Consider the following 24552-nt stretch of genomic DNA (forward strand, 5'->3'; position numbering starts at 1 on the left):
CAGAGGAGCTACTTTAGCGTAGCTGTCTTTTACCCGCTCAGCGTTTAAAACACGTATACTTCCCTCTGTGGCGTTAGCTGTAATGGTTTGACCGAACAGCCCTCGCTTCACCACATCGTGTGAGAGGAGTTCAATTGTATTTTCAGACCGGCGAGCCGCCGACTGTAGAAGATGTCCAACCGCCTGGCCTTCCAGACCCAGCTGGCCTCCATCATGGAGGTCCTGGCTAACGCAGCCGTGGCGGAGATTTGTAAGCTGGTGGACGACGACTATGCGGTGGTGAGTTTACAGATGTCCCAGTGCCAGAGAGAGAACAAAGCCCTGAAGAGGAAGCTGCATTTGCTTGAGCTGAAGATGGCCCGGGGAAACGCCGAGAGGAGGCTCCGGGAGAGCGCCATGAACAGCAGCCGAGGGAGGGTGCAGATACACACCAGCGACAGGCTCCGAGAGTCCTCGCCTTCCACCGGTATGACAATAATAATTCAGTAGAGCAACACTTAAGTATAGAACCGTGCCACTGTCGCTTTTAATGCCTTTCCTCTGTCTTTTCATTTCAAAGCTAAACACAACGGTTACATTGTGGCTCAGCCAACATAACTATGTAACATACTACTAAAGCTTAACGTCAACATTCACAAGAGAGACATGGCCACAACCTCACCTCATTTAAGTGTGAATTAGTTAATGCTGATAACAGGGCTCTATGCTTACGCTTTCCCCAAGGAGAAGGCTACATTATGTTCCTAAAGAAAAGGGGAAAAAATACACTTTTTTTTAGGAGCATAGAAAAATGTTAAGATATTACAGTTTATTAAACCAGTGCTGTGTCCCAAATCGCCTCTTCCACCATTAGACTGTCTTTTGAGTATGGAAGTAAAGTAAAATGCAGCGTATACTATATATATTTCTCCAGCCGCGCACTCAAAAACCAGACCGCTGAGTGGATCATCGGTCACTCAACACCCTCAATCGCCGCCATTTTGTCTACGTAGCGGAAGAGGTGGGGCTTACCGGAAAATGTCGAAACAGCGCAACCGAGCAGTAACAACTAAACTCACTTTTTTTTAAATGTAAACGGAGGATCACAAGGATTTTTGACGTTGTGCTGAGTCAGAAGAGTTGTTAAAAAGCTTTTGGAAAAATAAACATAAAGAAATACCCTCATCATTTTAATGCTCTCTGATTAATATAAATTTGTTTGAAAAGACCATTTTCAGCTTGTTTCTAGTTCTCCTCCCCCCCCCCAACTTTCAAAACAACTGAATGTGTGAAATTGAGACAGCACTTACTGGGGAATTGAGCAGGCGTGTCACTAGCTCGTTTGGAAGTCAGAGTCCTTTCCAAACGGGGTTGGGGGGGGGGGGGGTTTGAAGTTGGGCTGATAAACATGCAATTGTGACGTAGTTTGGGAATAAAAGGAAAGACCTGGTCATGTGTCGGGGCAGGTCTACTGAACTGAGGAGGTTAATGTTTAGGTCAGCACAGACACCAGCAGCCAGAATGAGACATAAGAACAGCCTACAGCCTCAGAAACACTGAGGACTCACACTGTCCATCCGCACCGTGCCCGTGCTTTAGGGTACTTGTCCCCCCTCCCTCTCCCCCTGCTGGCCAGCCTGTTTGAACTCACACTGCCTGGGCCTCGCGCAAATGCTTCTTGCCTGTCCATACGTCATCACGCCGTAACACGCCACAAGCATTGATTGACCTCATCGCGATGCGTCGCTTTGTTTACAAATCTTTCCGTAGACCTTGGAGTTTTGTGCGTCTTGACGACTGTTTTTAAACATTTTCATCCGCCCAAATCTGCAGTAAACACTCTGCCTCTGCATCACACCAACGTGAACCTTTCGCCACCATTGTTGTTGTTGTTAAATGGCCACGCATGGTCCGTCTTCATTTTTTTTTTCTGTGTCCGAACAGGCACACATAAAATGATGTGGAGCCGCGGTAGGCGTCGTGCTCGTGCTTGTACACGTGCGCACGCTCGTGTTCGTACATGTGCAAACGCGCTTTACAAAAGCCCACCTCTCTCAAACGGGCTGTGGGCGGCCAACTGGCCACAGCTAGACGCGGAGCGGTTGCACTCACACTGGTCAAACGAACTAGGCTCTCCCCGAAAGACCTGTTTTGGCCCGGTGCGGACGGACAGTGTGAGTGCGCCCTGACATGCACCGACCCGATGTCAAGTGGACCGGGCTGAATCCACTGCAGGTCTCCTGAAACTGCAATCTGGAAGACATCACTGCTCCGACGGACTTTTTCTCTTCTGACCCGGTGTTTGGGTTTAACCCGTTAACCCTTTCAGCTGAAAGTGTCTGCGGTTGCCATAGTGACGGCAGATGCGTAGCTGTTCTTGTGAATGCCTCTGTTCAGTCTTTATAGTTTTGTTTGAGTAAATGTGTCAGTGGTGTTTATATGTTGCTTGTTGTTACATCAGGAGGAGAGAGAGTTGTTCTTCCTAATAATATCTGTCTAATTTATTTTCTAAACAAATCTATTTGTCTTTGAAACCTGCCTGTGTAAACATGTGTGCGTAGAATTTTATCCACCACTTAAAAAAACAAAACCTTTTTAGAAGATTTGTATTCATGCTGTCGTAGGAAAATAAATTAAAGTTAAGAGATTTACTCGATGCGCAACCAGCCATGTCACCCTGGTGTAGTGTCTAAAAGATCTCCTTTGTATACAGTCTATGAGTATCTCTCTTAAAAACATAATCATGTTTTCATCATCTGCAGTCACTACGGCAACCACATAGGCACCCAGCTGAAAGTCTCCAGTTAACAGGGTCACTGTTAAACCCATACACCGTTACTCAGTCTGCTTAAAGTTTGATTCTGAAGTTATCACTTGTCAGTGTGTGGACGCGTAAGAATTTTGCGGTTTTCACTGCTACAATGTTGCATCTGTGGCTGCTGGTAATGTAACCACATAAAAGTCTACTGTACTGGGCTATTTTCATCATCATTATGTTGTTTTTGATGATGGCACAGAGGTCCTGGGCTATTTCCAAGAGATCCGGGTCTATAGCCCAGAATGCCCAGGTCAAAAGACGCACCTGGAATTGAGTGTACGGTTCGTGTCAGTACAAAGGGCACATGGTGCACAAATGTCAGTACACTCACTGCAGTGCGCAATTTGGGACACAGCAAATGTGTTGCATACAAATTTATACTGTCCGTGCATACGCACCAATTCGTATTAAAGCCCAGTCCACATGAACACAGGTATTTTTGAAGCCAAACTTTTATAGCCGTCCAGTTAAAACAAAATCCTGTCCACACCACCGGTGTGATAAACATATCTCCGTCCACATGTACTCGCAAAATCCGCCTCAAACAATGTCACGCACATGCCAAGTAGGTGGCGACAGCACTCCTAACAGGAAGGCTGTTTTAGCCAGTCAGAAGGCCGGTCACGTCTAGATTGCTCCACAAGTCTCCACGGATACGATGTACTGTTTACCGTCGCACAGCGTGACGTCAAACAATATCGGCAAGAAATTACAGTTTTCTTCCGTTTTCTCATGACTGCTGAAACTAGAGATCACAGATAAGTTTTTTCCCCGATCCAACCGATGGTTTAAAGAGAAAGGCCCAATGATGGTAATTCTGTGTTTACACTTCTTTGTTGAATAGAGAGCTCCATCTAGGGGACTGAAAAATCACTACTTACTGGTGTCACACATTTGCAGACCTCTTATGTTTTTAAGACAGGCGATAGTGACGTTCTCCCGTTGTCGCCTCGAGGGAATGGGGGTGTTTCAGTCAGCAGTGAAAAACTGATGCTAATTATCTGGCCAACATTCTCTAACAGCAGTCAAGGTGTCATGATGTGTCAAACAAGTTGTCTTTTGTTGATGCTTGGAGCTCCAAGACGGCTGTAGCAGAATCATGTGAAAAATTACAATGTATGGCGGGAGTTCAATTTTATTTATAGTGCCAAATCATAACAAAAGTTATCTCAGGACACTTTACAAACTAGATAAAGACAACACTCTATGACTTATTTATGATTTACAGAGACCCAACAATTCCCCCGTAGAGTACGGTGGCAACGAAAACCTTCACTTTAACAGACAGGAACGTCAGACAGACCCAGCTCTGTGGAGGACGGACATCTGTCTGCACTGAGAGAGGGAGAGAAGGAGAGAGAAAAGACAGACAGATGGACAGAGAGAGACAAAGACAGACACAAAAGACCGAAAAGTGACTGACATACCTGACACTTGAGAGGCCTCTATTTGACTTGATTTTAAGGTCCCGGTTCCATTTTAGACTATTGAGTCTTGATTAGTAAAGATCAGTTGTTTTACGCACTGAGAACAGTTATTCTTTAAAAATATAGGCTACATGGTATCAAATGTAATATAGCTGCCATATTTTAGTTGAATGATATTCACCACACTAAAGGCCATTACACCCTGTTGTTTAGAACAGTTGTATTTGTGAAGTCACGCAGAGCGCAAATATAACATAGCAATAAAGGGACACAATTTTTAAATTTTCTAAGTTAACGCACCGTGAAAAAAGGCATGAGGATTAAAACAAAACAACCATGGGTAAGTCCGGTAGTCAGATGTAAATGCACATGTTGAGCCAATCTGGCAGGTCGAGCACATAACCAGTATGAATATTGGCAGGCGAGCAGTTTGCATATTTTTGGCCTTTATTCACCACGGCCTCCGAATGTTCAGGATGTATCATTTATTTAGAATGTTATAACAACTAATTTCACCAGTCGATTTGACACGCATTGAAATTGGTCTTTTCTTACACGCGCAATAAAATGTAACACACACGCGCAATAAAATGTAACACACACACACACACACACACACACACACACACACTGTACTGCAGCGTGGTGACAGCCTGTCTGTCAACTCTTTTACAGTGCCCAGAATTTCTAAGGTGGAGTGTTTTCTTTCATGTTACTTGGCGTTGACGGTTGACGTTGTGAATCATACGGGCCACCATAAATCAAACTAAAACTACTTTGTATTTCTCACTTTCTGAGCAGCCACATTTTACCCTAATGAATACCCGCCTTATGAGGACTTCAGGCTCACTCACACCTCCGATAAAGATGGTGCCTTGCTACCGTCTTCTTAGATGACGCACACTAATGTGAACATTATCTGTAATAGTAAAGCATAAAGTTATTTCAGCCTGTGTCAGGCCTCGATTGAAGACTTATGTGATGGTGATTGATAATCTCCTGCTCCTCGGACATTTCTACGCTGAATGTTTCCTGCAATGATTTAATAGACTAGACTATCATTTTGTTTTCTCCAGACCTCAAATTAATGACCCTATTTTCATGTGAAAACAGAGGTATTATCTTGTTGTTGTCATAGGAAAACAGAGGAAATAAAATGTATGTAGTGTATGACCCTTCAGGGCTTCCGTAAATGTGTGGTCAATGTTGTGTGATATGTTTTAGTTTTGTTTTGTATTTTAATATTGATGCGTTATGTACAGTATGTATATGTATGCTGGTGAACAGGATTCACAGCCACACAATTTGTGAGTTTTGAGCATTTTTCTAAACTCCTGGCTTGGAAGAGGCTTCAGTGGCATTGGTTAATGGGGCTGGTGATGTCAGAGTAGAGTAGAAAGGGAGTCTGGTTAACCACTAACATTATGTAAAATATTAACAGACAACTGTGTTAGGATGAAACACATTCTGTTGTGTATTTCCCCATGTTTTTCATTACCAATGAAACGTGATTGGTTCTAAATAGACAGTTTCTTGTTTTTCTGTAGGTGGTGTGTTTGAGCGTCGGATGGAGGTGGCTTTGTGGTCTGGTAGAGCTGCTGCGGGGGACACAGGCGACGAGCCGATAGATTCTGAACGCATGCAGAATAAGGTAAGCGCTCCACAAGGGAGTCAATCTGCTGCTGAGCAATGCTACATCGAAACTTAACCCGGAGGTCATCTGTAAACAGCAGAATGCTGTTTTTGTAACGGTTCCAGGGGAGTGCATGTACTGTAGCTGCATGAATATGAAACTGGTGTTTGCTGACATCCCTGCCTTGTTGTGCAGTCTCCAGACGTGGAGCTGGTGGAGCCCGAGGCAGTGCTGGTGAAGGAGGAGAAGGTGGAGGCAAACATGTCACAAGTTGAAGAAACCGAGGAAGACATGTCGCTTATAGGAGATGATGGTGAGTGTAGACAGAAGACTGCTGCATGTGTATACAGGCCTTTGTCAGGATATCTTTAGGCCATTTATTTATTAATTCGACTAAAACCCTAATGTGGAAGTGCAACACTAAATCACTGGATGCCTACAACAGGCCTTTAGTGTATTTTAGACAACTCGGTTTATCTTTGGTTGTCTTTTTAACACAACAAATAGACGTCTTGCAGGGATTATGCCATTTGGGTGTCTGTGGGCTCTCAATGTGAAACACCTGTAGAGAGTGTTGCACTTATCGTAGGAGGGAAATTAACTGAGATGGAAGGAATGGCTGATTGAAAACAATTAAAGAGGCACTGCATACTTAACTGTGTTTTTGAGCTGTAATCTAAATGTTAGGCTGTACTGTGATGAAACACACCAATGCCATGCCAATGTGTTAATATTGACAGTTCTCACCAAAATCACTAAAAATCTGCATTTCATGGGTTGAAAATAGCTCAACGCGTCCCCTGCTGTTTTAAATTAGTCCTAACCTTTGCTAGTCCAATGCTGACTTTGCCTCTCCAAAATAATGGGTCCAAATAATGTTTAGAACCAGAACAAAGTTAAATCATAAATCACTTTATGGTTTGAAGCACAACAAAATAAAGAGTGTCTGTTTTAGTTGTTTTTTGTAGGAGTGAATCATCCTTTCCCGTGAGGACTGGAGCCTCTTCCCAAACAATTTAACAAACGATCTTTGAATAAGTGACTCTCAATGCTTTCTGAATTCTGAAAATTGTAAACACACAACAATGTAAAGACACATGCTGTCGTGTAAATAAGATAAATAACTTAAGTCTGTTAAGTTTGTTTACTAAAAGGACAGATTTGTTCTATAGGAAAGGGGTCCTTAAATGACTCCTGTTGGGATCTGACACTATTCAGAAAATAAAGTTACATAGAATTTACTTGACGTTCAAGGGGGCGGGGGGTGCCGTTGGGGAAGGCACAGCGCACCCCTAAAATAATGGTAGGGGAAACACTGCATGAATATTTTGTATCTAAGACATTTTGCCTGCATCAATAGTTGAGCGTATTAACTTTTCTGTTTTCTCTCCATTCTTTGCCCTGCATCATCTCTCTAAAGGAGTGGTGGAGTGTGTCCCTCGTGGACCTGCAGGACAGAGACCCAGCCTGGAACAGCAGGGCACCCAGTCATCTTCCTGTCAGTCCCGGTCCCAGATCCAGAGCAGCAGGACAAGGCGCAGCAGCAGAGGAGCGGAGGTCAGTGACTCCTCTCCTCTCCTTAAATGTGAACCCGGTACCTCTGTTGAGGGCAGAGACTCACTGCAGGAAATGATAAATCCACATCAGTATATTGGTGACGGCGGCAGTGACTCGCAATTTGACGTTTTGCGCGACAATAAAAGCGCTAACGCATTGGTTGAAGAGTTTTTAAACGAGCACTCTGGGGTTGAAGTGGAAGGGAGGCCATCTTGTTCATACTCAATGGCAGCGACCGATTTCCCATCCACCTCTTCCAACGGCTGGGTTCGTTATGGCCCCGGTCTCCCCATGTCCCAGCCCCTCAGGGACAGCAGTAAAGTGCCCCATCGAACCGGCACCAAGGAAAGACTGTTTGTGTGCAGCTACTGCGGCAAGGCTTTTAACCGTCCCAAGAAGGTGGAGATCCATCAACGCGTCCACACCGGGGAAAAGCCTTTCAGCTGCTCCACGTGTGGGAAGATGTTCTCTGAGGCCGGGAACCTTAGGAAGCACCAGAGAGTTCACACTGGAGAGAAACCATACAGCTGTGGGATGTGTGGGAGGGGATTCGCCTGGATAAGGAACCTGAAAACCCACCAGCAAAAGAGCCACCCTGAAATTTCTACTGAAGAGGTGACCTGGGAACATAGCTGAACTGTCTTCTGCTGTAGGATATAATGCCCAGCAAAGACTCTGTAAAAATGACTCCCTGTTCAACACAATGGAAATAATGTGTACAAAGGACCTTTGTAAGAACTTTCTGAACAGATCACTAAATGTTTTGCACAGATGTTAGGAAAATGTTTTTTTTTTTTGTAAGATTAAGATTATTTTTTAGGTTTTCTATTTCCTTTATATTTGAGCAGCGAAAGAGTGACAGGAAAGTGGGAAAAGAGAGGGACGCTGGCGAGCACTGAGTCTATATAAGGAGCACACTCTACCTGTGAGCTAGAAGCTGTTTTTCAGACACTTATGAGCACATCTCTGCTAAACACATTTAAAGTGCAGCTTGTGGTGTTTTGCATGATTCTTTGTGTATCATATAGTCAGACATGAAACATGTAGTGTCATTCACCCAGGATTAAACTGCATTAGTTTTGCACGGTATACTGATTCTAGAAATTGTATGGCAATACCCTTCTGTTATAACAGTACTTAGCCCATTTTCTCAGTACTTGTACTTCAAGAATGATAGTCTTTTCACAGAGCTCAACAATAAGGATTGCCTAGGGCATGTTAAATGCCACGTTCTGCTGGTTAATTAAGCAACTCATTCAAACTCTGCCACAGCTCAAAGCATGTTACCAATACTTACCACTTAATGTTACACCTCTTCTTCCCCTATGGGACCACATTTTGTCCTTGGCAACATGCTGCGTCTCTCATCAGGACAGGTGCATCTTGTCCAGCAGCTCCTCCAACGTGAGACGCACCAACGAGTAGAGCTGATTATAGCTCCTTGGGGGCCCTATGCCAAACCGTTGTTTCTTTAATTTTTTGAATTGAAGTGAAAAGTTTGATGATGGATGGGATTTATGATTGATGCCAGTTAGGAGGGAGCTACAGTAATCTTAACGGGAGAATATGATTGCGTGGACTACCTTTTCTAGATCAGACTGAGAGGATATGAAATGATTTTTGAGATGGTTGAGATGTGGAGGAAACAGGACTGAACCACTTTGTTGATGTAAGGGATAAAGGTGAAGTCCAAGTCAAAGATGATACTGAGGTTTCTGGCAGTGGGCTTAATGTTACTGGGATGGTGTTTGGCGGGTTAAACGGTAATTTTTCTGATTTGGAATTGTTTAGTTGGAGAAGGTTATTTCGAGATAGTTATGTTTGTGTAAAGTGTGATGTCATAATGTAGAGACAACTGCTGGGGTTGATTTTGGCGTTGGTCCTTGGTTATTACATTACTACTCCAGGTTAGTCCACGGTGACGCATGTTGTCGTGGTGACAGGGGAGGTACTTAATCATTACGTAAATCACGTAGCTTCCTACAGGAGCTGGGTTGGTCCAAAAATGCGCAGTGCTTTCTGAGATTAGTGCGAACCCATCTCCAGTGTTCAACGAACTGCTCCAGACTTTGTTTGGAAGTGGACCAAGATCAACTCTTCTACCAGGTCTCAGTCCGAAAATTTGGTCCACTTCTGGTGCGCACCCGTTTTCACTGCATTCCCACCTGCACAAACGAACCGTAGCAGATGAGGAAGTGCACTCAACTTTGATTCAACTGAACTAAATAAGGCTGGTATGAAAGCGCCTTTAAAAGCCAAAGAAGATGAGTGCAGCAGACCCAGCTCAGCAGAGGGGAGACGCTGTGTAGAAGCAGCAGAGCCTCAGTTAACCAATTCATAACTTCATAATCTGGCCATTCGACCAGTTAATGATACATTCTTACCGATACATGGGTCCACATATGCATGATGCGAGATGCGCTCGTATCGTTAATGAAAAAATGGGTTTCTGATTCGTATCGTTGAATCTTTACACCCCTGATTGTATATTACGGTTTTCCCTCTAGACCATGGGAGAAAGTTAAATAATCTACCAGAGATTTCTACAGAAATCTGTAAATCGATACAGTGAAAATGTCTGATTTTTCAGCATGCATGTGATCTCCAGAATCAGTCATTGTCAGGAATTATGGAGCAGTGTGTTTTTATAGCACCTCAAAGTGATCAAAAATGTAGCTTTTTTAAGGTACAAATATGGGACATTAACCTTGGAATATTATTAAATTGATCCAGTAAAAACCCCTTGATTCCGTGTTTATTGTCAGAGATGTCCTCAACTCACAGGAATCTGGAATTATTTATCATTTCCTGCAAATATCCACGAATGAAGACATTTCCTTCACAATGTAGTCATATTTCCTTTTTCATTTATGAGGGATGCAGGTAGCCTGTTTGTAGTAAATATAATTCCACACTTAAACTATGTTTAGAGTTCACATAATTTTGATTTAAAATGTGAGGCTGCAGGTTGTATCCCTGTGGTCCGTTAGCTAGAAGGCTACTTACTCTTGGTGAGGGAAAAATCCATAGCCATTAAAGAGGGGTCCCTTTACCTCTGAATGAAACCAGTCTCCCCTTTACAGACATGCCCACTTTAGGATAATCCAGTTTGGGGCAAGAAACACACTTTTGACATTGTCTGTGCTATTTTCACCTTTTCAAAAAAAGAAAACAACCTTTTTTCAGCCTTCAATGCAAATACCAGTCCTAATCTGTTTGTTTTTTTGTTCCAATCACTCTCAAATGGATTGAAGACTAATTTACAACTGTGATCCAATGGAAAGGGCTTAGTAGAAAAGAAGTATACATTTGAGTTGCATATTTTAAATGCATTGGAGGACTTGTGTTAGTTATTTCCGGTTAAAATTAAAATAGTAAAATAATTATATATTTTTTTCATATCGAAACACTAGGGTCGCCACAGTTAAATTTGACTTGATTTTCAGGTCCTGATTTGATTCAATTTGAACCTTTATTTTTCAGTACTGACTGTTATATGCCAAACTTAGAGTGCTAGTTCACAAAAAAATGCACCGGAATGCACCATGAAGTCCCGTCAAAGCCCACAATATCATTTATTGTGTGTTTTATGTGACTCAGGGAAGCAGGATCACATCTCTGGTTCTCCATCATCTCTGATTCTGACTGGCAGTGGTCAGTGATCCCCAGAAACCTCTCTGTGCTGTCGGTGCACAAAACCCTTACATTTTTAGGTTAATAAAATGTAGCTGAATTTACGGATTTGTAGTTTTTACAGTTCTTTTATTCACAATGGGACTAAGTGCGAAGAGGAGGGGCTACGTGGGCACCGCAGCGGTTTTCGGACTCACTGTGGGAGAGGAGAGAAAGAAGAAAGCGCAGCTGACACCCGTGTATCGATTCTGCAGAAAATGGCTTTGAATGTTCAGTATCAGTTCAACACTACTGAACACAGATACTTTAAAAAAGTCTTTCTCTCTGGTCTCCTGCACAGACATGAGTTTAGTTGCACATCACATATTAGCACGGATTGGCTGCGGTTGGTGAGGAGTCACCCCAACAAACTTAGATGCGGGTCAGACGGACTTTGACCTGACTGTTAGACATGGTAATGGCAATGCAAGTCAGCGCGGACGAAAGTGTCAAAGGAAAACCCCCAATAGTGGAAAAACTGGTTCCATTTCTATTATACACTCAGCGGCCACTTTATTAGGTGCACCTGGTGCTTCATAAAGCGTCAAGGTCCTGCTGCTGCTGTTCCCTCTCTGTAGAAAGTAGGTGGTGTTGTGTGTTCACAGATGCTCTCCTGCATTCCTCTGTTGGAACCAGTGGATATTTGAGTTACTGTTGCCTTTCTATCAGCTCCAACCAGTCTGCCCATTCTCCTGTGACCTCTGGCTAAAACAAGGCATTTGTGCCCACAGAACTGCTGCTCACTGGCTCTTTTCTATTTTTGGGAGTATTCTCTGTAAACCCTAGAGATGGTTGTGCGTGAAAATCCCAGTAGATCAGCAGTTTGTGAAACACTCAAAGCAGCCCGTCTGGCACCAACAACCATGCCACGTTCAAAGTCACTTCAATCACCTTTCTTCCCCGTTCTGATGCTGCTTTGAACTGCAGCACATCCTCTTCACCATGTCTACATGCCTAAATGCATTGAGTTGCTGCCGTGTGATTGGCTGATTAGAAATTTGCGTTAACGAGCGATTGGACAGGTGCCCCGGTGTGGCCGGCGAGTGTATGTAGGAGAATATAAAATGTGGTTTGTTTATGTTTTACACATTGTGTTATTTTCATTGGTCAAATGTTTGGTATTAATACTAACTCCTTTATATCGTGTTGGAATTCAGTCTTGGCCAGTGTTCAGACACTTATTGGGTCTGGACACGGTATCGATGTACTACCAGTTATTGTTTGAGGTCATTGTCATTCTAAATGTAAAACATTTCACGTGTGTAGTTGAAATATTTTAAACACTGTATGCAACATTTCATTAATGTAATAAAATGTTTCTCAAACCGCTTTGAAGACTGATTTAACAGCCCTCTTTTTTCGTTATCATGACATTGAATCTCCGATGCATGTAATCAGATTTTCATGCATTGCTGCTATGAAAAAAGATCAGCAGAGAAGAGTGGACACAATCTGAAGTCTTTTATAACTAAAGCCCCCTTCACACACAGGTTACACAACTGCTCTTCAATGAAGGAACGCCGCAATGCCGGCTTTTTGTGCCTTGACATAGAGATCTGACCTCCAATTTGTGTCCATACCTTTCACACAGAAGGGCGGGCGTAATAAAGACGCAACAGCCCAGTGTTTAGAAATCTGTATTCTTAATCATTCAACCAGGGTTTAAAGTGGGACGGAACCATTATTAAGTTAATTCAGCCTAATATTTTTGTACCAGGCTAGTTTTTATTTTATTGGAGGTTAAAGTTTCATTAGCTCATTAGCATGCTAACTCTGTCGTCTCGACCTGGACTGTCGTCATTCATGTGGTGGTGTTACTATAGTGACAAGATGGTTTTCTCTTTGATCAACTGTACTAACAGATGATTTAGGAACATGAGATAGCTCCGTTATGCTAATTAAATAGCTATATTTGCACCATGACTTGCAATATAAGTTAGCCAACTATTAATAGCACATACACTAGATGCTAATGTGGAGCATCGGGAGGATTGTGGCCGTGAGGGTCGGTGTTTTACAGTCTGAGCATGGTGCTGTGCTGAATTATCAGTTTAAATCATAGGTCATATGCCCGGAGCCGGTGTGTTTTCCACTAGACTAATCTCTGCTAGAGACACACAACAGTCTTTTTATCTTGTCAAAAATCATCAAGTTGCTTCTTTCAATGCCACCCACACTGTGCACATTTTGTAATTATGTAGCGTGTTTGCGGTGTAGTAACAGACATTTCCTCTCTTTACTGTGTGTGCAGAAGGCGGAGGAGTCAGATGTGATGCTGGTGAAGGTGGAGGAGGTGGAGACGAGAACTCCGAGCCAGACGGGCCTCAGCATACAAGAGGGTGAGTGGACACATCCATCTTTCACCTGAAACCGTGTCCTCACTGTGGGGGGTTGGTTAGCACACCTCTCTGACCCACCCTATGATACAAAGTACATATGCTGGTATAGACACATGGGTTCAAGCCACTTGTAAGTACTTGTTATCCGTTTCAAAATAAAAGTCCTCCCTCCTTGCAAAGGATATTAAACATTTGAACAGCAACTTGAACTGCATCATGTGCACTATATCAGAAACAAGATGCCTGTGTATCACTTTTGTTCATTTATTTCTCATATAGAAATCAAACACTACACTCGAGCCAAAACAGATGCTATGAGACAAAAAACAACAACCTCTCACACCAGAACTATGGACACCAATGCCTCTACTCATTTCTTGGGAGAAGATTAAAAAAACATGATGATTTCTCAGCCATTGTTTTAAACTATAAACTAAAGATCAACAATGTTTCTTCACTTCCTCCCAATGTACAAAAGTGAAGGTAAAATATCTTGGATAGAGACGCCGCCATCTTATAATTTTGGACTCAGAGTCTGTGCAGTACGGATCAAACGCTGGAGTCGCATCATCAAAATCCTGCACATACACCCATCCGACCAATCACAAGTCAGTCACAGCTGTCAATTGGGATCCTAATTAAAACCAAACTTATAAAGTTATTAAATTTAACTCAGATCAGAACTACACACATTGACACAAACCATCTTTGGGGAAAATGTATTTGAGGTGAACTTTGACTTTTTAGCTTGGCCCATGTCTCATCCGCTAAACAGGAACTACAATCAATCACAGCAATGAAATTGCTGAGCTTGTTCATTAGAGAGTAATGGCAGCTGGGTCACAAACCTTCTCAATTACAGCAAAACAGTACACTATTGTATGTTTCTGGAAACATTTTATGTGAGAAATAGGCAATACAGTGACAGAACATCGAGTCATATTAGTGCCTAGTTTGACAGTTTGAACGGAGTTCGGTGAGCCTTAAAAACTGCACTCAACGGACCTGCAGATTGGACGGTGATGCAGCCAGTCAATGTCTTAAACCCGTCCAACAAGTTCTAAACAACAGTGATTGGTCCACCCGCGGCCATGTCAGCTGTCTGTTTTGGAGAGTGGTCAGACCTATCTGCCGTAACAGATGAAACATGAGTTTGGCAAGTTTTGTCTGGTTTCCAGGCGAGGAGTGGTAGACCGTCCTGTGAAAGTCTTAAAAGGCTACATACATAAATTCTATGTATCCTCATGATCCTCAGTCTCTTTGTCTTTGTTTCCAGGGTTGGTGGAGTCGAGCACCGATGACTACAGAGCTGTTCTGCCATTTGATGAAATCACACAAACTTCAAGCAGTCATCTGTCTGACCTGCAGGAGTCTGGGCGGGGCTTTTCAGAGGTCAGCTATGGGCGTGTTTCGCCGTGGACTAATACGGGGGGTAGTTATTGTCATGATGGCAGCCTCCCAGGGACATCCTCACACTGTGCTCCCCTCTCATACCTGCCCAACACACTCATTGGAGCAGAGCCTGGTAGCTCTGCGAGGGGATTGGCTGGTGAGAATTCAACAGGAAGGGGGTTGGCTGTGGAAAGCTCTAGAGGCTTCCACACCTCTGTGTCCTCCCAGGAGCAGACTCCTGTTATCGACCTGTCGGAGGAACCCAGCTCCATTCAGGTTTTAAGTCAGATACAGGGGGTCCAACCGTTCCTGGACCCAGGTCAAAGTCGGGGTCAGGTCAGTTATAGCAGTGCTGATATACAGCACAAACTCCCCAAGAAGAGGGTCTGCATCTGTAGGTTCTGTGGTAAAGGGTTCAGCTCCCCGGCAAATTTAGAATCCCACCTCAGGACTCACACGGGCGAGAAGCCGTATGGCTGCAGCATCTGTGGCAAAAAATTCTCCCAGTTCTGGAACCTGAAGATCCACAGGAATATCCACACTGGGGAGAGACCATACCAGTGCTTCCTTTGCCCAGAGAGGTTCTCTGACCCTAGCAACCTGAAAAAACACCAAAAGAGACACCACCCACAAACATAGGCTGTCAGGGACATTTTAAACAAAGCATTTTAGACCATCATATTTTTTCAGTTGTTCCCAATGAGGGGAGATTGAGAAAAGGTGCTGGACTCTCTTTAGCAAAGTGCTGGTGAATTACTGTTGCTCCATCACAACAAAGACCGAAAAGCCCATTTGTGGGAGCAGATCGGCCGGACACTTAATGCAGCTATGTAGTCAACAGTAAGGTGAACTACCTAGCTCACTTTAACACCATTGTCATAGTGCTGGGATGAAGCACTCAGCAGAATTCTACCAGTGTTTTTTCTGTCAGAGAAAATGATTAAGTCTCAAAATCCCTTCGAGAGTCATAAATAACTTAGATTTTAAAATCAAGCCCCTATTGAAATTTACAGGCAACAGCAAGATAATAATAATAATAATAATAATAATAATATGCCCCAGGCGTCAGTCAAAGCTCTGTACAAGTTTAAAGATCAACCATCTTTTAAAAGTGCCATACATCCTAAATATCTCTATACTTTTACTGTGAATTCTCAAATATAAAAATGCTAATTAGATAGTCAAATAAAAGCTGGCACACTTCAGCAGTCATGCCACCACTCTGCTGAGAATACTTTCTCTTTCTTACAGAAATACTGTTTTTATAAAAAAAATGGATTCCGGTTGCTTCTACTTCATCTTTTTGATTGCTCTTAAGCTGCTCTCTTATGAACCTCAATTCCTCATGGACAGATGTTTCACATTGAGCAGGAGGGGCTACATTTTAGCCCCTCCTGCTCATGGCAATAAAAAAAAATGCCAAAGTGGAGGACAACTGAAAGAGTCTGTGATTATTCGTAAAAAAAAGAAAAAAAGAGGAGTAGCAGAGTGGTGACAATGTATACAGCCTTTTCCTATGCTATTTTACAAAATATGACCATTCTATTTTATGCTGTGAAACCGCCACTGGTACGTGACGATGACGTAACCATTATACTCTAGCGTGAGCTAAAGAGATATTTGCTGATTTAAATCCAGCTCGTTGTCATGGCATTGTGGGCAGTGTGCGCAGATGAAAGGTGTTCGGCTTCCCTCCATGGCTGCACGGAGCTCGGAGCATCAGAGGTCCGATAAAAGTCAAATCAAGATCAACTGGATGTTATCACGATCTCCTGAAATCTGCCCAAAGACATGAGCTACGCTGCTATGCTCAGCTGGTATTTCTGCAACATGGATGAAAGCCAAACACTGTTCATCTGCTTACACTGCCATGACACAGAGGTGGATCCAAATTAGGACCGTGTCCCTTTAGGGTACATCCACACGATCAAAAACAGTCTTTCTTTTCCTCTGGTGTTCTCAAAAAGTTTTCCATCCAAATGGTCTTGCATCCACTAAACCAGTGAAACCGACTCCTAACGCTGTAAAACACATGCTGTAATACACATGCTGTAATACACATGCTAGGCTTATATGTGGAGCTGTAACTGGGAGCTGTGACGAGACGCTGTGTAGAATACAAACACCGGAGAGTTTCTCGCTAAATCTAAATGTTTTAAGACCCCTCCACCGCTCTGAACTCCTGTCTGCACAGACTTATACTACTCCGGCTCCCTTCATTATTACTACAGCCACTAGGTCACTACCTAACGACAAGCATCGATATGGGTCTTAATAAATATGTGGGCTGTATACCAATTACAGTATCTTCCATAGGTCTGTGTATGCACGGTGAGTGAGGACAGCCTGGTAGTGAATATGACATGACCCTGTTGTTGAATGTGATGTATATGATCATATATTTTAAAACCTTAAACATTAGTAATATAGGCTCGTTGCTACTATGAGCCTTCTGCACATAAAGGTTTGGATCCTTCTGAAATGGAGGTAAATAAAAGGCGCAGTCCGTTGAGAATTTACAGTAATTCAAGTGTTAGAGGGCCAGGGCTGTATTTGATACACAGTCACTGAGGTCACGAAACATTTATGACATGGCAGGACAGATTGGTGACCAGTGGAGAAACGTTCAGAGATAATATTGTGTGCATTTTTTAATCATACTTAAATCATGTTCATCCAGTGGGAGTGCATTCACTTTGTCTTAATAATATAGGAGCTCTGATACTGTACATATTTTTCGTTGTTTTATCGACATATAATAATTCTCTTCTTCAGGAATGTCCTTTATAAGTGTGACTGAATTTGTGACTAAAATTAAAGCCATTGTAGCATCAACATACTGTAAATGTAACGCTAGCTTTTTCTATTGTGTCACAATTTTGTAAAAATCAATGTCAAGTTAATTATGTCAATCATTAAAACATTATAAAAACTCAACATGCGAATTTGTGTTTTTATTCTAAATCATAAATTTCAAAATTGTGACACAATATTCTCATTTATACTATAACTATGTACAGATAACTTTAAAAGTCTAAGTGCTTCCAGAATTAGATTCCACCAAATTGACACAAACACATACATGCCTTTCTCAGATTTACACTTTGGACTGTAAGGACCACCCTCACGACGGAGCTTCAGCTAGTGTTGTGGCATGTGGGACGTTGTTGTTAACCACCAGCTGGGCTTTGCAACTTAAGTCTTTTAGTTAGTAGAAATTTTCCTGCCAAAATGTGAGGAGAAGTACGTTGCAAGATACTTTAGGTGACTGGAGGCCTTCTGAGATGTAGTGGAGAGCAGTGCAAGCTATTTTTGTATTTGTTTCTATGGTTTTAAAGTTTTAGAGGTGACGTGCTGATTAAATGTTAGTCATTCAGTAATTAAGACGTCCAGAATATTTCAAAAGCACAGAGTCACATTGACGTTGCGCCAACAACGTCCCGCGCAAGCAACGTCCCGCGCAAGCAACGTCCCGCTCAAGCAACGTCTCGCTCAAGCAACGTCTCGCTCAAGCAACGTCTCGCTCAAGCAACGTTTCGCTCAAGCAATGTTTCGCTAAAACAACGTCTCGCTAAAACAACGTCTCGCTCAAGCAACGTCTCGCTCAAGCAACGTCTCGCTCAAACAACGTCTCGCTCAAGCAACGTCCAGCTCAAGCAACGTCCTGCTCAAGCAACGTCTCGCTCTAGCAACGTCTCGCTCAAATAACGTCTCGCTCAAATAACGTCTCGCTCAACGTCTCGCTAAAGCAACGTCTCGCTCAAGCAACGTCTCGCTCAAGCAACGTCTCGCTCAAGCAACGTCTCGCTCAAGCAACAACTCGCTCAAGCAACAACTCGCTCAAGCAACAACTCGCTCAAGCAACGTCTCGCTCAAGCAACGTCTCGCTCTAGCAACGTCTCGCTCTAGCAACGTCTCGCTCTAGCAACGTCTCGCTCTAGCAACGTCTCGCTCTAGCAACGTCTCGCTCTAGCAACGTCTCGCTCAAGCAACGTCTCGCTAAAGCAACGTCTCGCTCAAGCACCGTCTCGCTCAAGCAACGTTTCGCTCAAGCAACGTCTCGCTCAAGCAACGTCTCGCTCAAGCAACGTCTCGCTCAAGCAACGTCTCGCTCAAGCAACGTCTCGCTCTAGCAACGTCTCGCTCTAGCAACGTCTCGCTCTAGCAACGTCTCGCTCAAGCAAAGTCTCGCTCAAGCAACGTCTCGCTCAAGCACCGTCTCGCTCAAGCAACGTCCAGCTCAAGCAACGTCCCGCTCAAGCAACGTCCCGCTCAAGCAACGTCCCGCTCAAGCAACGTCCCGCTCAAGCAACGTCCCGCTCAAGCAACGTCTCGCTCAAGCAACGTCTCGCTAAAGCAACGTCTCGCTCAAGCAACGTCTCGCTCAAGCAACGTCTCGCTCAAGCAACGTCTCGCTCAAGCAACGTCTCGCTCTAGCAACGTCTCGCTCTAGCAACGTCTCGCTCTAGCAACGTCTCGCTCTAGCAACGTCTCGCTCAAGCAACGTCTCGCTCAAGCACCGTCTCGCTCAAGCACCGTCTCGCTCAAGCACCGTCTCGCTCAAGCAACGTCCAGCTCAAGCAACGTCCCGCTCAAGCAACGTCTCAAGCAACGTCCCGCTCAAGCAACGTCCCGCTCAAGCAACGTCTCGCTAAAGCAACGTCTCGCTAAAGCAACGTCTCGCTAAAGCAACGTCTCGCTAAAGCAACGTCTCGCTAAAGCAACGTCTCGCTCAAACAACGTCTCGCTCAAACAACGTCTCGCTCAAACAACGTCTCGCTCAAACAACGTCTCGCTCAAGCAACGTCTCGCTCAAACGAACGTCTCGCTCAAGCAAGTCCCGCTCAAGCAAGTCCCGCTCAAGCAACGTCTCGCTCAAACAACATCTCGCTCAAGCAACAACTCGCTCAAGCAACAACTCGCTCAAGCAACGTCTCGCTCAAGCAACGTCTCGCTCTAGCAACGTCTCGCTCTAGCAACGTCTCGCTCTAGCAACGTCTCGCTCTAGCAACGTCTCGCTCTAGCAACGTCTCGCTCAAGCAACGTCTCGCTAAAGCAACGTCTCGCTCAAGCACCGTCTCGCTCAAGCAACGTTTCGCTCAAGCAACGTCTCGCTCAAGCAACGTCTCGCTCAAGCAACGTCTCGCTCAAGCAACGTCTCGCTCAAGCAACGTCTCGCTCTAGCAACGTCTCGCTCTAGCAACGTCTCGCTCTAGCAACGTCTCGCTCAAGCAAAGTCTCGCTCAAGCAACGTCTCGCTCAAGCACCGTCTCGCTCAAGCAACGTCCAGCTCAAGCAACGTCCCGCTCAAGCAACGTCCCGCTCAAGCAACGTCCCGCTCAAGCAACGTCCCGCTCAAGCAACGTCCCGCTCAAGCAACGTCCCGCTCAAGCAACGTCTCGCTCAAGCAACGTCTCGCTAAAGCAACGTCTCGCTCAAGCAACGTCTCGCTCAAGCAACGTCTCGCTCAAGCAACGTCTCGCTCAAGCAACGTCTCACTCTAGCAACGTCTCGCTCTAGCAACGTCTCGCTCTAGCAACGTCTCGCTCAAGCAACGTCTCGCTCAAGCACCGTCTCGCTCAAGCACCGTCTCGCTCAAGCACCGTCTCGCTCAAGCAACGTCCAGCTCAAGCAACGTCCCGCTCAAGCAACGTCTCAAGCAACGTCCCGCTCAAGCAACGTCCCGCTCAAGCAACGTCTCGCTAAAGCAACGTCTCGCTAAAGCAACGTCTCGCTAAAGCAACGTCTCGCTAAAGCAACGTCTCGCTCAAACAACGTCTCGCTCAAACAACGTCTCGCTCAAACAACGTCTCGCTCAAACAACGTCTCGCTCAAGCAACGTCTCGCTCAAACGAACGTCTCGCTCAAGCAAGTCCCGCTCAAGCAAGTCCCGCTCAAGCAACGTCTCGCTCAAACAACATCTCGCTCAAACAACGTCTCGCTCAAGCAACATCAAAAAAGAGCAACTGGATAAAACAGCCAGTAAGATAATGTTGAAAGACGTGAGCTATGAGAGCTTCACGTTATATTGCGTGAGACGAAGGAGCATGCACACTTTCAATCTCTCCCTTCTGTGCGCGCTTAACTTTGCCTTTACTCTTGCTCAACTTGGCACAGCGTTACAAATGTGCCACAATATAAACCAATCAGAAAACCAAACTTGGAGAAGCTCAATTCAGATCGGCTGTTTCGGCTCCAATCAGATCACTAGTAGAAGTATTACAGCTACATCAGCATTAAAAAAAATCAACAGATTAGAGTGGAGCAGTTGTTTGACTTAAGCTGGATTATTATTTTTATTATTTACTATTGTAGCTAAGTAAACTTGCTTGCTTGCTTGCTAACCGGTCAGCTACCACCACAAATAGAATCTAACCAACAAAACTTTAAGAAGAGGAATGTGTTCAGCTCTCTATCCAGTCCTGATGTAGGTAATTAACAACTGGTCTTATGCACCTCTCTTCTGCTCATGCTCCCCAGTCTGCAGCACCTCACTCGACACCTGTGATATTGGAAGACCCCAGCAGTATAGTTGCAGTCCAGCTGAGGGTACCAGACACCAACACACCAACCAACCCCAAAACACAACAGCAGAGATCCAGTGACAATAACCCTCTCAGCTCCGAATACTCTCTGTTTGAGCTGGAGACATTCTTCACCCGCTGGGCCCCTGATGATGACTCTGTATCGGCCCACAGTGGCCCTCCGTGTCCTTTCAACACTGATGACTCAGGAGAGTGTGACCCGGATGGAGTTATTATTGTAGAGACTGAACAACAAGCTAAACCTGTGCTTCATCCGCCTCAAGGCTCTGTTTCCTCAGCCAGGAGGGCGAGTGGACAGCAGGGCTTCTCCTCAGTTCAGATCCAGCCGTCTGTGTCACAAGGTAAGGGATTTGGGGCTGTTTGTTTCTTGTACCAACACTTTGATTCTCTTCACCACACTGCCCAATCCTCTCACGTTCCAGCTCAAAATATTGAGCTTGGCGTCTGTTCCAAGGCCTCAATGCGATCGCTGGCTGTGTTGGCATTTGTGTGTGGTCCTCTACTTTGGAGTGGATTGTGTCCAGCTCAGGTTCCAAACAGGAAAACACTAGACTAAAGGCGGATGTTAGGGCAAACATTAGCATCTGTTTTTAGCCTTGTCCTTGCTCAGATGTTTGCTTGACTGCATATGTCAGGTTCAGAGATGTGGGTCGATGTGGATAGGAGATGAAGATTAGGTCAGTCACAATGGGATCTAGCAGATGCTATAAGGAAAACGCAGGGAGCAGCAGGTGGAAGCAGAGATACATTACTTTTTCACAGTTTGTCTCTTAGTGCTGTCTGGATAGTGTCGCTTTCTGCAAATACAAAAAAATATATTATTCATAGAGAATGGCCGACTTCGGCTTTAAAGTTATAATCTGTAATATTTTCATCTAGTTGATTGTTTAAGTACTTGTACTTGCCTTTTTGCTGAGTTTTCCAAAATGTGTGTCTGTGGCCTCCCTAGATGTTAGTGATGCTGCTGACAGCGGTTGGTCTGCTGGCCCAGCTCGATACGTTATGCTGCATTCACTTGTAATCGTAAATCTGTAGATTCCAACTTCTGATTCAGGCTTGTAGTAAGGGCAGAAGTGTTATAGGCATGTGTGTGTGTTGATTCAAGGGGGGGAACATATAGGGGATGGACCGGAAACCAAGAGGTAAATGTGTTTCAATAAAGTTTACAAAAGAGCAAAAAATAAAAATAAAGTTAACACACATAGCAACCCTAGATGTGACAAGATGGAGGCTCTGAAAGAACAGGCTCACCTGCAGTTACATCTTTCCACCAAAGAGGCCGCTAGAAACTTATCTTGAATCTTACGGATTATGACTTAGCCCTGCAGAAAATCCCAGTATCATGTTTAAGTCATACAAAGAAAGTGATGTAATGAATGTGTGTGCTGACTCCTTGTTCTTTTTCTGTTCCCCATTAGCAGAAACTTCTGTGCCCATACCTCTAAGGTTACAGGCTCCATCTTCCCAGCATCCATGGAGTAGAAAGCCAGTCATGATCAGAGGTGCACAGGCTCAACTGCTGCAGCAGCACGGTGACAGCAACAGGCTCTCTCAACAACAGCACCACACTCCCTCTACACAGACCACACGGTCCTCCACCACAGCTGCTGTCAGTATCACTCACAGGGGCACTAAAAGTGTCTCTGGTATCAGCTCAACCAGAAGGACCATGAGCTCCATTGAAGTGGCCATTGCTGCACAACATGGATCCAGCCGTCTGGCTCACAACAATAAAAGCCACGCTGCCAGTATTGAGCGCCGCAGGAAGAGCTACATATGCCGAGCCTGTGGCAAGGCTTTCTCCGGTCTGTCCAACCTGGAGGCCCATGAAAGAGTCCACACAGGGGAGAAACCTTTCCGCTGTGACACCTGCGGAAAACGCTTCTCAGAGGCTGGGAACCTAAAAAAGCATCAGAGAGTTCACACTGGGGAGAAACCCTTCAGATGCGACCAGTGTGGGAAGAGGTTCGCTTGGATCTGCAACCTTAGGACACACCAGCAATCTGCCACAGGTTGCGGTCTTCAGGTCGGGGGAGGGCTAGAACTGGGCTGATCAGATCCGTAGACTGTGGGGGACTGTTAATGCCAGTAGAATTTTATTTTATTCACCCACAGAGGCATATTGCCCTTTCTTCAATCTTAAAGCAATTCCTACCTGTCTTTCATTTCTACACTTTTCTTTTGTAAACTTAAATGCTCCTAATAAGTGTATGGCACAGTAAAATGTAAAAGGAATCCACCAGGTGTTGAAACTCATCGATATTCAGTTCTCATATATTTCTGATAAAAGTCTGACCAATCATTTTAACTGGTCCAAATAAAATTATTTGCTGAGCTTCCTGCCTGTCATCCGTTGCACTTCTTCACTTATGCTGTGTTCGAGTGCCATGGGAAGTCTGAAGGCAACTAGGCAAAGTGCACTGGAAAGCGTATTTGGGGTAGCTAGATCTCCCCCGAATTCGCTAGTATGAGGTTCCACTTTGACAGGCATTCTAGTGCACTTGGCCTAGTTGGAGGTCCAAAACTTCAGACTTCCCATGGCACTGAATGCAGCATTTGTTGGGGAAGGTCAGAGGTCAGGCAGGGGAAGAGGGTGGGACTTGCAAGAAAGGTAAGAATTGCTTTAAATAGTGATAAGGCAACGATAGAAAGTGTGAAATAGTTACCATCTTCACTTATTCTGTATTTCATACTTTCCAGATGTTTCATGTCTTTGATATTTGATAAAACACAGATTTAGCTCGCCAATCAAAAAGGCCAATCCAGTGTTTTTCATTTGATACTAATCTTGTGTACTTCCACTACACATTCCTACGAACCCTTTACCAAAGTAGCTTATGATGTTTTAGAGTGATCACAACAATAACAACACAATCAGACATCATGTTCACTGTGTTTGCAAGTTGAATTTCATGCTTTTTACAGAAATAAAGACAGACACGAGAGGTTGCCTGGATGTGAAAGAAAGAACGTTAAAAGAATCCAGCAGACTATGATGTGCTTTTGGAAGTTGTTGGTAGTACTGGCCTTTATACTCGACTCGTGTCTAATGTTGTCTGGTCTTCCCGTAACTTGTAATACCCAGGTATTGTGCCACCACCAGTTAACCTTTGTTCCGGAAACAGACATTGATCTAATAAAAAATAATCCCAGTCCTGCACATGTTTAAATACATGATAGTACAACTGTT

General features: G+C 44.3%; 1 protein-coding gene across 1 annotated transcript; it reads left to right on the forward strand.

Annotated features, from left to right (window-relative positions):
• LOC310954465 (uncharacterized protein) lies at window positions 1–24552 on the forward strand. The gene is made up of 8 exons (XM_083923915.1): window positions 1–466; window positions 5772–5875; window positions 6053–6170; window positions 7278–7414; window positions 13338–13425; window positions 14702–14817; window positions 21298–21703; window positions 22781–24552. The coding sequence occupies exons 1-8, from the start codon at window positions 172–174 to the stop codon at window positions 23413–23415; spliced, it is 1899 nt and encodes a 632-aa protein (XP_083780041.1). The 5' UTR covers window positions 1–171; the 3' UTR covers window positions 23416–24552.

This window comes from Echiichthys vipera (assembly GCF_963691815.1).
Source record: "Echiichthys vipera genome assembly, chromosome: 2".
Classification (NCBI taxonomy): Eukaryota; Metazoa; Chordata; class Actinopteri; order Perciformes; family Trachinidae; genus Echiichthys; species Echiichthys vipera.

Bases quoted from the DNA above. Each gene is read 5' to 3' on its own strand.
- LOC310954465 (XM_083923915.1), top strand. From the start codon at position 172: ATGTCCAACCGCCTGGCCTTCCAGACCCAGCTGGCCTCCATCATGGAG. The intron at 5,876-6,052 runs GTAAGCGCTCCA...CTTGTTGTGCAG, and splicing joins CTGAACGCATGCAGAATAAG to TCTCCAGACGTGGAGCTGGT. The intron at 13,426-14,701 runs GTGAGTGGACAC...CTTTGTTTCCAG, and splicing joins GGGCCTCAGCATACAAGAGG to GGTTGGTGGAGTCGAGCACC.